Source organism: Lepidochelys olivacea (genome assembly GCF_965140295.1).
Source record: "Lepidochelys olivacea isolate rLepOli2 genome assembly, chromosome: 13".
NCBI classification, from domain to species: domain Eukaryota; kingdom Metazoa; phylum Chordata; order Testudines; family Cheloniidae; genus Lepidochelys; species Lepidochelys olivacea.
Genome location: NC_140423.1, coordinates 16,990,215 through 17,006,671, shown reverse-complemented (window position 1 = coordinate 17,006,671; position 16,457 = coordinate 16,990,215). Strand labels below are relative to the sequence as shown.

The 16,457-nt window shown below is 39.1% G+C and overlaps 1 protein-coding gene across 1 annotated transcript in view; it reads left to right on the top strand.

Annotated features, from left to right (window-relative positions):
• SLC9A8 (solute carrier family 9 member A8) overlaps positions 1-16,135 on the top strand; it is a 45,297-nt gene extending 29,162 nt beyond the window's left edge. Inside the window, exons 8-16 of the mRNA XM_084645545.1 lie at positions 875-1,018; positions 2,472-2,610; positions 5,279-5,384; positions 7,379-7,495; positions 8,877-8,959; positions 11,231-11,342; positions 11,821-12,041; positions 13,818-13,964; positions 15,332-16,135. Of these exons, the coding sequence (XP_084501671.1) occupies positions 875-1,018; positions 2,472-2,610; positions 5,279-5,384; positions 7,379-7,495; positions 8,877-8,959; positions 11,231-11,342; positions 11,821-12,041; positions 13,818-13,964; positions 15,332-15,439 (1,177 nt within the window). The 3' untranslated portion in view covers positions 15,440-16,135. The remainder of the gene's footprint in view (positions 1-874; positions 1,019-2,471; positions 2,611-5,278; positions 5,385-7,378; positions 7,496-8,876; positions 8,960-11,230; positions 11,343-11,820; positions 12,042-13,817; positions 13,965-15,331) is intronic.
• The last annotated feature ends 322 nt before the right edge of the window (positions 16,136-16,457 follow it).

The following is a 16,457-nucleotide window of genomic DNA, read 5'->3' as shown; positions in this document are numbered from 1 at the left end:
AACCAGCTCCTTGTTTTGGTCTGACTCAGTCTTTTCTATTAGTTGCCTAGTCTACGAATAAATATTTAAGAGACAGTTCCTATGTCAGGGTTTTTATATTTTCTGACAAAATTATTAATTTCCCCACTATGTATGCACAGCTAAAACCCAACATACTGATGTAAGGAACCTACAGTAAAAAAAAGTTTAACAGTGTACGTGAAATCTGAAATGTAAAATATTCTAACTGTGAAAGAAGATTAGGCATCACCTCAGTGATAAAGCCTCTTTCAATTTCAATAACTTTAATGGCATGACAGTAGATACAAGTGTGACTACACTTAATTTTTCAAGTAACTGTCTAGGGCAGGTTTTACATTGTTAATGGGATTCTATACAGTTTGTTTACTCTGTATCATTGTACATATCTGATTTGGTGGTTTGGATTGACACATACTGAAAATCTGTTTCCACAAAGGTATACAGTTTCCCTTTCTTGCTTTTAGTGGGACATTTTTATGTATTTCTGAAAGTCTGGGGAGGCATATTGCTCCTACTTCTTCGCAACTTGGACATCCATAAGTCAGCCTGAGTTATCAGGGTTGGTGGAAAACTCAGAGTACACAAGATCCCCATGAATTCATGGTCTATTAACAAGTTTTGCTGTATTTAATAGATGATCCTTTTTTCCAAAAAGAGACAAAAAAATTCTCTTACTTTTTGTTTTAAATATTTCCAGTCAACAGGAAAATACAACTGTCTTCAAAATATACCTATATTGTTCCCTAGAAAATCCACTGGTATTTTCCATGCTTTTTCACTGGTCAGTATTATCAAATATGCTGTACATTTGTACTGGCATGTTTTCTTTTTTGGATTTTATTTATTCTCACAGTTTTGCGTTTGGCTCCTTAATATCTGCTGTGGACCCAGTGGCTACTATTGCCATCTTCAATGCCCTTAACGTAGATCCTGTGCTTAATATGTTGGTTTTTGGAGAAAGTATTCTCAATGATGCAGTCTCTATTGTCCTGACAAAGTAAGTGCATTTGAATTTGTACTGTACTGTAGCACTCCCTTGTAGATGGCCATTCATTCTAATGAATTTTGTTACAGATTTCCTTTTAGACTTACAAAACTCCTGATTCTTAACAAAAACCGTATAGGCAGAAAATACATGTTTTTCATCTCATATTGTTGTATTGCTTGCCTATGTATCCAGAAGTTATAACAGGGGAACTAAGTCTTGTCATTCTGCTTCTATTCTAATATTATAATAGCAATCACGTTAGCTTGTCTATCTCTTATCCTTAAAGTGCAATTCTGCTCTGAAAAATTACCTTATAAGATGACTTTGTTGAGCTCCATTTCAGTTGTATCTCATTGATTCCAGATCAGATTTGCTCAGTTTACATGTTAAAATTTTTTTCCCCCTCACCCCAGTCCTGGAATCTGAAAACCAAGCTTTGTTCTTTCTGGCTTATTTAGAAAAATTTTGCTAGCCAAATCCTTCTGTCATTGCTCCTCTTTGACTCCCTGGTCATTGGCTTATGGAATCCTGACTGCAAGCCAGTGGGGTTGCACTGGTGGTCCTGCAAAGGGAATTAAGTTAAGAATTCTATTGACAGTACATGAGCCAGGAGAGGATCCAGTTCACTCTCTTTCAGCTGGGTTGGTTCTGCGGGGCTGACAGGAATAAAATGTTCCCCAATTTTACTGTTTTCATTGAAGTCAGTAGATGTAACTAAGAATACATAGGGGCAGCAGATCTCCTGAGTAAAAAGGTGCTATATTTACATAGCCATTTTCAGGGAAGACATGCACTTTAAGCACTATCTATCATAGGTACTTTTCAGTAAGGCCATGGAGCCTAAGTATTCTCTTTGAGCTCTAACACAGTTGGGCTCTTTTTTCCCATATTGCCTCATGCTGTAGCAGCTTCATATTCCATAGGATCCAAAGATCCTCTCTCCTCTTTCCTCCCAACCTCTCCCCTAAATCACTTCTTTTGCCCTTCTTCGGTGACCCTGCAGCCTCTCTCATCCACCTGGGGATGGGGCTTTCTTTTTGTTTGTTTGTTTACTCTCCCACATAAGGATCATGTGATTTGTCTTTTTATTCCTCCTCCAGCCTTGAGTTTTTACCATTGAAAAATGCATTTTCTTTTCCCTGCTAAAAGTATGGAACCTGTGTTGCTGTGCTGGGCATCATTGTAGCCTATTTATGCTGTTGTGAGAAGATTTCACAAAAGCAATGTTAGATTTCCAGATTTTTAGTGGCATTAGGTTTCCCTTTAGGGATTATACTAACACTTGATTTAATATCTTCTGACATTGCTCTTGTTTATATCACAGTAAAAGCCTTTTAAAAGCAGTAGCAACAGAGAAATGTAGGTTGCTTGAATTTTTTTCTAAAGACATTTGGCTTTTTCAGATCAAGATGTCATAACTGTTTGTTGCTAATTTTTTTTTCTTTTTTAAAATCATTCCCAGCACAGCTGAGGGTTTGACAAGAGAAAATATGTCAGAAGTAAGTGAATGGCAAACCTTTCTCCAGGCACTGGGTTACTTTCTTAAGATGTTCTTTGGCTCTGCAGCACTTGGCACTCTTACGGGCCTTATTTCTGCATTAATATCCTTTTTTGGGGTAATGTGATGCATATGCATAAATTGGTGAAGTCTACCATTCTAACAATGATTTTCATCCAGTCATTCTGTAATGTTCCTTAGAGGGATAATTTTTATATAAGGTCTTTTTGTGGGCATGATATTTTCTCTTGCTTATTTTGTTTGTAATATTAGTGCTAATGGGCCTATTATTAAAACTTACATAAAAGCTTTGTATGTTTAGATGAATGTAATTAAGTTCTAAATTATTGTATACTATTTTAGATTATATGCAAATAGAGTTATAAATTTGCTGGCTGTTTTCTAAATTCACGGTATTAATTCTGTTTTCAACACTGATCCATTTTAATAGCATACGTCCTAGTTTTCACATTTTTAAAAAATATGAAAAATATTTTTCCCCAAGAAATTTTAAAGTCAGACTGTGAAATCTTCCAGCCTTACATGTCATATTCAGCTAACTGAATATGGACCAAGCTCATTTTGGGTTTATATGTTGAATTATATCTGTGGCTTTCTGCACCAACTTGAATTGGTTGCTAAACAACCCGAGAGCTTCTCCCCTAAGAGAAGGAAGGATGTTTGTTTAAACCAGACACCTTTGTTGCTTTTGGAAGCTTGCTTCAATGTTTAATATAGAAATCTGTTTCATATTTTTTGTGCTAGCCTTATGCTACAGTTATTTGTTTAACCTGGCCATATTGTCAAGCACTTTGTTTTGTAAATGAGAGGACCAGAGTGTTTGCTTAAACATGGGCACATTTACTATCTTTGTTCATTAGAATTGTTCCATACACTTTTGATTCATTCAAAACATCTCAGCAAAAGAGAGAGACTGACATTCTCCTGATGCAGCTATTTTTCATTCAATAATATCTAACTGAAAAAGGCAAAACAGAAAAGCAGTTTAACTGCTCTGATATTTTATTGTTGTTTGAGCCTGAAAATATTAGCTAGAGCAAAATATTTCTGTGAAGCAAAGACAATTTATAATAGTCGCCGACAGATAGATATGATTGAAACTTGCCTGTTCATTAGGCTGGAGGAACCTGAACTTCCATGTCATAGATGTCTTCTGAATTTTAACAAAGATGAATGTGGAATATTTTGAAAGTGAGACAAGAGCATGATTCGTCAAGTGCATGAACATGTTGATGTAGATGTTATCGCTGATCAGTCATATCCATTTGGAACTAACTCAAAGTCTAGCTGAATATACAACTGATGACATGTAGAGCATGTTTGCCCTACTAAACATATAAGGTGAAATCTTGCTCCCCTCCTCTGCAACCATGTTGCATTTCCACTGCATGAAATAGAGAGGGGGAAGGACTCCTACAGATAGTAGAGGTCTGCTACAGTGAATCTGAACTGGTAGATTACACTGATTCACAGGTAGTGTATGCTGAGCCACTGGTTAAATCTCCTCCTGAGTGGGGAATGCACTTTCTTTGGGTGCTGCTGCAGCCCTGAGGCTGTAACACCAGCTATGGAACAGCTCTGATTCTGCTCTGCTTCCTTCTTCCTGAGAGAAGCCAAGCTCACAGCCTGGCCAGCTGGGATGTGGGGGTGGGGGTCCAGGTTTGGTTCTAACTAAATTAAACTCTTTGCACTTTCACAGTAAAGAATTATTTTGCTTTTAATTTTTTCCAACACTTTTTCCAATCTTTGATGCTAAATGGGAAATAACTGTATTACAGGTTTCAGAGTAGCAGCCGTGTTAGTCTGTATTCGCAAAAAGAAAAGGAGTACTTGTGGCACCTTAGAGACTAACCAATTTATTTGAGCATAAGCTTTCATGAGCTACAGCTCACTTCATCGGATGCATTCAGTGGAAAATACAGTGGGGAGATTTATATACATAGAAAACATGAAACAATGGGTGTTACCATACACACTGTAACCGGAGTGAACACTTAAGGTGAGCTATTACCAGCAGGAGAGCGGGGGGATGGGGGGGAAGACGGACGATCTAGGCCAGGGTGAAATCCTGCTTTCACTGAAGTCAGTGGAAGCTATGTCATTGATTTGAATGGAGCCAGGATTTCACTCCTGGTAAATCTTTCTAGAACAAATATAGATGCAATCAGAGGTTAGCTCACGTTTTCATAAACGTCTAAGCAAGGGCAAAAGAGGATTTTATTTCTGTCAGAAGTAGAAATGACAGAAAATGTGTGGACCATTTCAGTTCTGAGTCCCAGCTTCTAACCCATCCCATATTAATAGCCATTATTGTTTGAAGACGGTTCTGTGACTTCTCTGCAATAAATTTGGTGGTCTCTGTTCAGTTCTGAAGGAACAGGAATACACATCATGATTGGAAATGTCTGGTAGTCTGAGTGGAGGGGTCAACAAGTGAAGGCGCATACAAAAGTGGTGCTTCCAGATTCAGGTTTAGACATGTTAGTATGCTGCTGTCCATATTTTATGTACTCTGTCAAAAACCAGTGGCCTTCAGTCTCTAGGGCTGCCTCTTTCACCAACTTTAATTTCACTTCAAACCCTCCATCCCAGAAATGATTAATCAATCCACAGGATGTTTTACAGGCTTAATACTAGCTATTCACTAAACAAATGTATGACATGTGGTGAGTGGTAAACCTGTATGGTATAGATTAGAATTTTTCTGTGGATTTCTTTTCTTACTTTTTCCTTAATGGTTCGATATGTACGTACTAAAGCACATTGATTTAAGGAAAACACCCTCCCTGGAGTTTGGGATGATGATTATCTTTGCTTATCTTCCTTACGGACTTGCAGAAGGTATCTCGCTCTCAGGTAGGCACCAAAATGAATAGGTGCAAAATTAGTTATTGAATTGTAAAAAGTTAGCAATCTGAATGTACAGGATTTTCAGTTGCTGGTACTCTGTTCTCTTCCCCCAATGTTCCGATGTGTGTGAGATACCCATTTGACACTAATATTAATACTGTAGTTTCAAATGACACATTCTGCATATTTGCATGCACAATTACTCTGTGCATACTGTCATGTTATGTAGCCATGCAAATGGAAATGTAAAATGTTTGAAACCTGACCTAGTGGTTTAATGTGTTAAAGTATTTGGTGTTGCTGTGAAAATAGGTTTTGCCCTGTAAACAAGCTATGCTAAAATACTGAGCATATTACATAAACATTTCAAAACATGAAACCTTTTTATTCCTGGTATGTATTGCACAGTATATAAAAATCATAGTAAAATACTGTAAATTAGTCATTAATTATTGTATATGGCAGAGAATGTTTACAAGTATGACTTCTTAATTGCTGACATTAAAAAGTACCGTACTTCTTTTTTAATTACGTAACATGTTACAACAAACTCCCTAATTTGTTCAAACTCCTTCAAAAATGATTTATCAGAAGAGTATAAACTCTGAATAACCTTGGTCACATTCTGTAACTACAAAAGTCATCTCTGCATTCCAAACAAAGGATTCTTTTGAGTACACGTCAGATACTTCTTTTCCTTCCTTTCCAGTTCATCAGGGCCACTCCTGTTTGGGAATGTAGCTGTAGTCAAATATTGTTAGCTTTTCAAAGTTTCTTTGTTTTTGACTAAACAGGGCATTGTGTTATAACCCTCAATTAAATTTATCATTGTCTCCAAATGTTATTTAGTCCTTTCCATAATCTTCACTACAGTTGATTTCCTCTTGTGGGACATGCTGTGGCCTTGTGCTTACTTATTCCACACATTCCTTACAGGTGACAGCATAGTAACTTCACAAGTGAGTAATGTAATATGTTTCCAGAACTGCAAAAATCACACCCACCATCTTGGATTCACTCTTTCACAGGAACAAGACCCTGGGGTTGCGTTTGAAACTTTTAAAGCCTTTTTTAAAATGTTCAGCTCTCCATGAACAACTGAACACTGCACATAATGCTTTCTTATTGCTTCTTGAGTGCTCAGAGAAAGTAAAACATATAGGGTGAAGTTCACACCATTCACATATAGCCCAAGAACTGGATGGAAAATGGAGTAAAATAATCCTCCCTCAACTTAAAGCAAGGGTGCAGGATTGCAGCATACTACCTCACTTTCTAAGGCTGCTGCTCCAGCCCATGGGGTGGAATATCAACTGCTGGCTCACCCTGCCACTTGCATATGGTGTAAGGGCCACTGGATCTTTATATTTGTAAGCCCAATGCCCCCTCCCTTAGCTCTCTGCCACTGCTACCTTCCATGCTAACCTAAAATGGCTGGCTTAGGGGCCCCCTCTGCATCATGCTGGGAGTGCATAGGCCCACCTTGCACAGCAGCTTTGCCCTGACTCCATCATGGGCCTTAAGGATGGTGCATCTCTCCCTACCAATGATAAAATTCCCCGCAGTCTCAGATTGATAGTGAGCAGTGTGTAGAGTGGGGAGACATACTTTGCTTGGAGAATTAAATGATGCATCCTAGTAGGAACACCTGAAAGAACAAGGCTTTATTCTTTAAACTAGACATGGAGTTCCAGATCCTGCCCTTGAATACACCTGTGCAAGCTTGATTTGGTGGATTACATTCCAACAGCAGCCAGCAATCCATCTACACTAGAGCTCCCAATGTTCCTATGACTATGGAGCTGAACCAGTGTTAGCAATTATGGGAAAATTTCCCCTAGAGTAGACACCCCCTTAACTCTTCCTCAGCTTTCCCAACTGTAAAATGGGATAATCCTACCTTGTGATGGTATTGTGAGAATTAAGTAGGCAATGTTTGTAAAGTTCCATATAAATGCTAAGTATTATTCTGCTGTTTGACAGTTGCACTGTATCCACAGGTATCATGGCAATCCTGTTCTCTGGCATTGTGATGTCTCACTACACACACCATAACCTTTCTCCAGTTACACAGATCCTAATGCAACAGACATTGAGAGCCGTTGCTTTCATGTGTGGTAGGTACTGCCTTTAGCTTGAGCCTAATATCCATTAGATTAATATTTGTTTTGTATGAAAGGAAGATTCTGTTAGGGTGAGGAGGGAAGGCTGAGTGATCCTCTAGCCAGTGGTATGTCAGTACTACATGTCTCTACTAACACTTACTACTATGAAGGTTGCAAGGTAGTCTAAAATCACCTTTACTGACATACTGGGTAAGCTATACAGTAAATCTTCTCCCTTCCACATCCTTCAGTCCAAGCTCTAGCTACGACTTGACACAGAATTGAGAATCAAATAGATCTTCTTGCCTCCTTTCCTCCTCTGGCCTAGTTTCAGTTGAAGGAGACTTGAACATGTCCCTATTTTTAAATAGTTTTGGAAATAAAGAAACTATTTGAAAAAATAATAGTGTTCCAGACATTGGCAAAGATTTTTAGGTATCTCCATTCAAACCACCCGGAGCAACGCAATTGGTAGCCTTTCCTTTTCTTCCTGTAGGCCAAACTTGTAAGGAAGAAAGGGAGAGGATTCTGCATCACAAATATAACCTTATGTTTAAGGGCTCCTGCATGATGCCATACCTTGTGCAAGAGGAATAGCACTTAGTGTCTCTGTCTCTCTTCCTAACAAAGAGCCCACTTTGCTAGGACTAGATCAGCTGAAAATGCAGTAATCATATACATGCAAAGTCTAATAATGTTAAAACACATTGAATGTTCTCAATAGCATATTGACTTTGTGCTTCAGAAATAAAGTGGCATTATGAAAATGCCTTAGTAATTGTTAATGGCACTATCGGAGACATTTGTAAAGATAACGTCCAGGTGTTGTTAGAACAATATATTTGCTTGTACAATGCAGAAGTTTAATTTATTGTGCAAAGCCTTATGAAGTGCAGTAATTTAGTAAGATTTAAATATTTATGCATGTAACTTTATAATAAAATGTTTGACTCAGAATGTTTGAAAGTTCTGTGAGATATTCATTTTTATATAGGGCCTGATCTAAAAAAGTCTACTAGGGTCAGTGGGCGTCTTTTCATTAACTTCAAAGGGCTTTGAAACAGGTAAGCATACCAGTGAAGACATTTTTCAGTAATTTAGGGTAAAATTCTGCTAGCCTTCTTCATGCTGATTAATATTTACTCCTGAAATCAGACTACTCATGGAGTAAGGTGCTGCTCAGTGAGAGTAAGGGTGGCAGAATCTGGCCCCTGCATTATGTTAGATATGTCTATTTTGAATCTGGCCTGAGTCAAAGAAGCAGGGAGTGTGTGTGTGCATATATATAATGTATGTAATAGCCTATTACAGGAGTAGGAAAGGTCTTAGATACCATCTTTTACTGACCAGCATAGTTTTATTTGAATAACTAAGTTTGATCTCTCTTTTTCAGAAACCTGTGTTTTTGCATTCCTTGGTCTGTCAATTTTTAGTTTTCCTCACAAGTTTGAAATGTCCTTTGTCATCTGGTGCATAGTAAGTATTTACTTTCCTCTGAAAGTTTTTAAAACCTTTTACAGTATTTGTAAAAAAAACAACCAAACAAAAAAACACATTACAGTATTTTTCATGGTCTATAGGACTCAAGAGTTATGTTTTTAAGAAACCTCCTATGTTTATCTTTTCATAAAATATTCTCAGGCTCTTTATATATTGTACATCATTCATCCCAAATCCGCAGCAGTGAAATAAAATTAACTATTTCTTCTGATTGCCTACACGACATTGGTATGGATATCTAAGAGCATATTTTAAGGAATTCTAGTGTAGCTAGTGCAGCTTTTGTGCATGAGATTATTTGAAAAGACTGGGAGAATCCCTGCTTGAGTCTGACTTTCAATCAGATTTATTAAAATAGCTCCTTTTCAGAAGTCCCAAAGGATGTAAAGATTATGAGGGGAGCACTTCTTCTCTACATAACATTTTAAGTTCCTGAATTTTTTACAGATTTTAATTACAAGGTAAAAGAAGGATTTGGTATAAATTATACTTTAGATTATGCCTCACACGAGGCTAACATGCCTATTACCATTATCATAATATCAGTTTACAAATGCATAACATGCTCCCCTTTCACAGAGGGAAAAGAACAAAATATTAATCCCCAGTGAGGCTGGCCTAGAGGATAGCACCAGATGCTGCCACATTTGAGTATATACTTCAGAAGCACCCTTGTTCTGCCATGAGAGACATTGAGGTGTTGGTCTCCTCTGTGGGAGCTGAGAGGCTGCTCTCAATGCATTACATTTAACTACCTATTCTCACAAGCAGAGTGGCATTTCATTCTTGTTGGAGACTGCCTTCACAGCCCAAAGGTAAAGGCAGTAATTTTGGCTGATTACCGTACAGAAAAAGGGCACAGCCCTAGGAACTCCCACATGTTCTAGCTCTAGGATATTTATCTTATCATTGAATCATAGAATCATAGAATATCAGGGTTAGAAGGGACCTCAGGAGGTAATCTAGTCCAACCCTCTGCTCAAAGCAGGACCGATCCCCGATTAAATCATCCCAGCCAGGGCTTTGTCAAGCCTGACCTTAAAAACTTCTAGGGAAGGAGATTCCACCACCTCCCTAGGTAACGCATTCCAGTGTTTCACCACTCTCCTAGTGAAAAAGTTTTTCCTAATATCCAACCTAAATCTCCCCCACTGCAACTTGAGACCATTACTCCTTGTTCTGTCATCTGCTACCACTGAGAACAGTCTAGAGGCATCCTCTTTGGAACCTCCTTTCAGGTAGTTGAAAGCAGCGATCAAATCCCCCCTCATTCTTCTCTTCTGCAGACTAAACAATCCCAGTTCCCTCCGCCTCTCATAAGTCATGTGTTCCAGTCCCCTAATCATTTTTGTTGCCCTCCGCTGGACTCTTTCCAATTTTTCCACATCCTTCTTGTAGTATGGGGCCCAAAACTGGACACAGTACTCCAGATGAGGCCTCACCAATGTCGAATAGAGGGGAACGATCATGTCCCTCGATCTGCTGGCAATGCCCCTACTTATGCATCCCAAAATGCCATTGGCCTTCTTGGCAACAAGGGCACACTGTTGACTTTTGTGAAGGCCTGTTTACTGTGGTGTTCTTTCATGACCAGCATTACAGGGAACTCCACCTTATTAAGCAGAATTTTCCTTTATGTTTGTTGACATTCATTGTGTAGAAGAAAATGATCCTCAGTTCCCATTTTTGCTATTTGCATGTATTGGGTATGTTCTTTTACAATGACACCTGGGGAAGTGCTGAGGGACTGAATTATACCAGCTGTTTGGCTTTCCGCCCTTTTCCCTGAGGCACTGGCCTACGGGGAGGCAGCAGAAATTTCTGCTTGCCTTTCAGCTGCTCCACAAATTATTAAAGGAGCTGGACTGCTTTTGGGCAGCTATCAGAGGCGCTCAGCCTGCACTCAAATGAATCTCTGGGTTTTTTGGAATACCTTCTTGGCTTTGAATTCACTTGTCATTTGTAAAACAGCATCTGGTAACTTTTTCAATTATTTCTATAGTCTCTCTGTAACGAGTTTTAGTTCCAGTGACTCGTTGTTTGAAAATGTGAGCTCCACATTGACCTATGCTGAGCAATTGCTTTAAGTTGGATTATCAATATAGCTAGTTATGAGGCATGTGTGTTGAGAGTAACACATTCCCTTGACTATTCACAAACCGGTTACAATTTATACTGCTCTATAAGGAATGGATGTAATGCATTAAATAGCCTTTAACTCATTATCTAATTTGTTGCTGTTAACAGGTGCTTGTTCTGTTTGGCAGAGCAGTGAATATTTTTCCACTCTCTTATCTGCTCAACTTCTTTCGTGATCATAAAATCACCCCCAAAATGATGTTCATCATGTGGTTTAGTGGTAAGTCTAAGCTCGGGGTATACCGAGTAGCGTATCATACATGGTAGGTCCTGCTCTGCATGATATCGCGCCTCTGTCTATGGAGCAAACGCTAAATGGGCACTTGTGTCCTTCTCAAATCCACATGCAGCGGCTATGTTATGTTTTCCCTATGCTGGCGAGCCAGGCAGTAAAGAGCCCAGCCTGGGAAAGTGTACAAAGACTGCCTTTAAAATAGCCTGGTTTTAGGGACCTAACAGCTTGACAGATTTGCATTCGAAAGCTGTAGAGCTCTGATTTGTTTAGAAATTCAGAGAGGCAATCAAATGCTAGTGTGATGGCTACAGCATAAGAACCTAGATAGCTTTAAAACATAAAATAGGTTTAGAAGAAGAGAATTCCAATAGGCTGAACACCATGTTCATTTATAAGGATGCAGAGGGCAAATCTTGCTGTTGATGTACTTACTTATTCTTGGTTTATATTCCTCTCTGATCAGGTTTACGTGGGGCAATTCCATATGCCCTGAGCCTCCATTTGGGCTTGGAGCCAATAGAAAAGCGGCAGCTCATTGGGACCACAACTATCATTATTGTGTTGTTCACAATTTTATTTTTGGGTGGAGGAACCATGCCCCTTATCAGACTGATTGATATTGAGGATTCTAAAGCGCGAAGAAGGAACAAGAAGAATATAAACCTCAGCAAGACTGAAAAGATGGTTTGTTCCTTTTATTCTGTTTTTTTTTTAAATGAATGATCATTGATACTTTAATTTTCATAAAAGATCAATGCATAGTAAATATACAGTGGTACTCTCTGTTGGAAAATGAGATGAAAGCAAAGAAAAGAGATTTTAAATTAAGGGCTAAGACAGTGCAGAGGAGCACACAGTTCAGACAGAGACAACCTTTAGGGGAGGATTTGTTTAGGGGATTCTCTTTATCATTGGTTTTCAACTTGTGGTCAAGATAGTTAAGTCCAAAGCTGACTGTGAAAAGCTACGAAGGTTTCTAGTAATTCTAGCCGTGTCAGTCCCAATATATTAGAGAGCAGGCGGGTGAGATAATATCTTTTATTGGACCAACATCTGTTGGTGAGAGAGACAAGCTTTCGAGCCACACAGAGCTCTTTAGGTCACTATTATAGTGACCATAATGCCACTATATATATATATAAAAAAAATCTGAGGAAAAGCTCTGTGTGGCTCGAAAGCTTGTCTCTCTCACCAACAGAAGTTGGTCCAGATGAAATTCCATGTTGGTAAGAGCAAAACAGTGCACATCGGAAAACATAATCCCAACTGTAAACACCAAATAATGGTGTCTACATTAGCTGTTACTACTCAAGAAAGAGATCTTGGAGTCATTGTGGATAGGTCTCTGAAAACATCTGCTCAATATGTAGTGGCAGTCAAAAAAGCTAACAGAACATTAGGAAAGGGATATATAAGATAGAAAATATAATGTCACTATATAAATCCATGAACACTTTGAATACTGCGTGCAGTTCTGGTCAGCCATCTCAAAAAAGATATATTAGAATTGGGAAAGGTACGCAGAGGGGCAATAAAAATGCTTAGGGATATGAAACTCCTTCTGTATGAGGAGAGATTAAAAAGTCTGGGACTATTTAACTTGGAAAAGAGACTACTAAGGGAAGATACAATCGAGGTCTATAAGATCATGAGTGGTGTGGAGAAAGTAAATAAGGAAGTGTTATTTACCCCTTCACATAACACAGGAGGCAGGGATCACCCAATTACATTAATAGGCAGACGGTTTAAAAAAAACCAAAACTTAAGGATGAACTTCTTCACACAATGCACAGTAAACCTGTGAAACTTGTTGTCAGGGGATGTTGTGAAGGCCAAAATATAATTGGATTAAAAAAAGAATTAGATAAGTTCATGGAGGATTGGTCCATCAATGGCTATTAGCCAAGATGGCAAGGGATGCAACCCTGTACTCTGTGTCCCTAAACCTCAGACTGCCAGAAGCTGGGACTGGACAACAGGGGATGAATCACTCAACGATTGCCCTCTTCTGGTCATTCCCTGTGAAGTGTCTAGCACTTGCCGCTGTTAGAAGACAGGATACTGAGCTCGATGGACCATTGGTCTGACCCAGCGTGGCCGTTCTTCTGAAAATATACTAAGGGATAACACCTTGTCATTTTAAAATATTGTAAAAGCATTAGTAAACCAACATTTATGTGAGTAACTCTATTGACAATGTAGGGATCTAAAGTAATGGCTATAACCCAATCTAATTACAAATAGATCAGCATAAAATAAAGTAACCCCCATGGAAACACAGGCAAGATTCAGGATGGACTAAGTCATGTACAAATTGATAATAGCTAGTACATCATGAGTCACTGGCACCTCAATCATGAGAGGCAGGTGAAAGTTGTTTAAAAGAACAAGTTCAAAACAAAAGCAAAAGGTGCAGTGATGAGATTTATACGGTTATTCCAATATGTCTGATCTTTTTAGGGTAATACCATTGAATCTGAACATTTATCAGAACTCACAGAGGAAGAGTATGAAGCCCACTACATAAAGCGCCAGGATCTCAAAGGCTTTATGTGGCTTGATGCCAGGTATTTGAATCCGTTCTTCACAAGGCGGCTCACACAGGAGGTGGGTTCTGCTTGTTTTGTTGTTCTGTGGTACATGTTGGCATAGCATTTTGTGGAATTCCACTCAAAGGCAATCAAGGGTTTGTGATAAAGGCTTGCAACTTTTGAGCTGGGCATAGTGAGGTGACCAGTCTTACTTGTTTATAGAGAGTTGTCATAATCTAAGACTACCTTGTAAAATGATCATTTGATTTAAGTTAACACTTTTAATGGCTTCCAAAGTTTGTAATAAATTTACAGAAGTGTGAGCTTTTATTAAACTCTTCTTTAATTTTACAGACTAAGATACTTATATCAACAGTTTGGTTACTAAACCTAGGCTTAGTAGACATTTATGCCTAAAAATGGAAGCATCAGACCTGGCAAAGCTAAAATGTTAGTGTAAAATGTTGCCCACACACATGCAGGCTTTTTAAAAACCCTGTGGCACAAGCAAGTGCAGTACTGGTTATACACAGGGCCTCATGTATATTGCAGCTGTGGAATTTGCTGTAGAATTCACCCCTTGTTACAGAATTGTGCACTGGAATTGCAGCTCTCACTTAAAAAGTTCCTACACCTTCTCCTTGTGAAGAGAACTTTGAAACTGTGACTCGAAAGCAACCTGATGCCTCTGCTTCAGGCTCTCTACAAATTATGACTGAGTGGTGTGAACTGCTCTACTCTTCTCACTCAGAGCCCCGTAGGCTCTGGGATTCTGTGGCCACAGATTGGGCATTTTCCCCAATATGCTGTGGAATTCAGCATTTTTTGTTGCAGAATTCACCATTTTGCTGCACCAGACATGTTTTGTTTTGTCGCTGGGCCCTGGTAAAACCTGCTTTCAAGCTAATTCTTGCTCTGCGCCTTTCCCTGCAAGAGAAAATTAATTAGATTCCAGTGCGTGCTCCCTGAACTGTTCCATAGAACCAGGCAGCTGGGGAGGGTTGGGAAACCACAGCTACAGTCCACCTTGTGCCAGGGAGCCAGAATATAGGCTGCTGGGGGAACAGAGCAGCATCCAAGGCCTAGGAAGATAGGATGAGCCACTGAAGCTGATTAAAAGCTTCCTGCTTCAACCTGACGCACATACAAAGAAAGGAGATTCGGAGCCAGGCCACCCAGAAAACATAACTGCTGACAGCTCAGCTCTGTGGGCCTCTGGAGAACACAGGGGGGAAAAATCTGTCATCAGAAATAATCATTGCTGAAAATAACCACTGACGGATTGTACATTGATGTGTATTTTCCACTGAGAGCATAACTGTGTGTACACTTAGGGACAGCAGTGACGGGAATGAAGGGTATTCAATGAAAATACAGTAAATTGTCGCTCTCACTCACACAGTGCTGTATCTAAACAGCAATTGTGATTTCCTTTTGCCTTAGGACCTACATCATGGACGCATACAGATGAAAAGCCTCACCAACAAATGGTATGAAGAGGTGCGACAAGGACCCTCAGGGTCTGAAGACGATGAACAAGAGCTGCTATAGCAGGCTAGAGGAGGAGGACTATAAGGAGTTTATCATAGAGCACCAAAAACTAGATTTAAGTAACAAAAGATTCTGACTGTACAAAAGCCCACGGTTTTAAGAATTAAGACTTCCCGCTGCAGGTCCCACCATGTGCTGTTGTACTTAGGTTTCACAGAACCAGATACACTGTACTTCATAAGACCAGTTGCTGCTGGACACCCCTTATAATCATACAAAAGCAGTATGTGGGTTGAGGCTAGAACTGTACCTTTTAATTGTGAATATCACAGCAACTTGTAAGTTGCACTCAGTCCATTCAAAACTGCATTGAAATAACCTTACATTCTGATGTAAGCTGTAAATGCATGTTACAGTACAGGTTCCATAATACGGCTCCACAAAACAGAATGAGTTGCACTTTATTGTATACTTTAATATTCATTCATATCTTGGGGAGTCATGATGGTTTATACTGTGAATTTGTGCCAATAAGAATAATTGACTCTTTGTCTGGAAGAAAACTGTAATTGGCATATTATGGATCCAGAATGCATAGTGAGCCCCCAGACAAGAAGCAGATGTTGTGCATGGACAGAAGCACCAGAACCTTTTAAATACTCAGTGTGTCTGCCATTGTTGTTGTTTTTTTTTTAATGTTGAAATGTCTTAATCCACAGTACTTGCCATTCCCTAAAGTGTGTTTTTAAATGAGAAAGCATAGAACTGGATTTGAAATCCATAGATTTTTTTTTATTATTTATTCCACTCCCTCCCTCCCACCCCCCCCCACTCCCACACACTCCTGTAACTTATAAATGGTTACACTTTTTTAACAAAAATTATAATAAAGGTTGCTCCTAGCTGGCACTACAGACTTTGATTCTCAGGAAGCAGCCGTTTTTGCTTTGCCTAAATTGCTGAAATGTCCCTAACATGCCTGAGGGTTCATGAGGAATGTAGGGAGGTTTTTAAATTTTTTTGGAAACACAAAAAAAGTCCCCAAAAAACCTAACCCAGCAGTGGAAGACTTTAATAT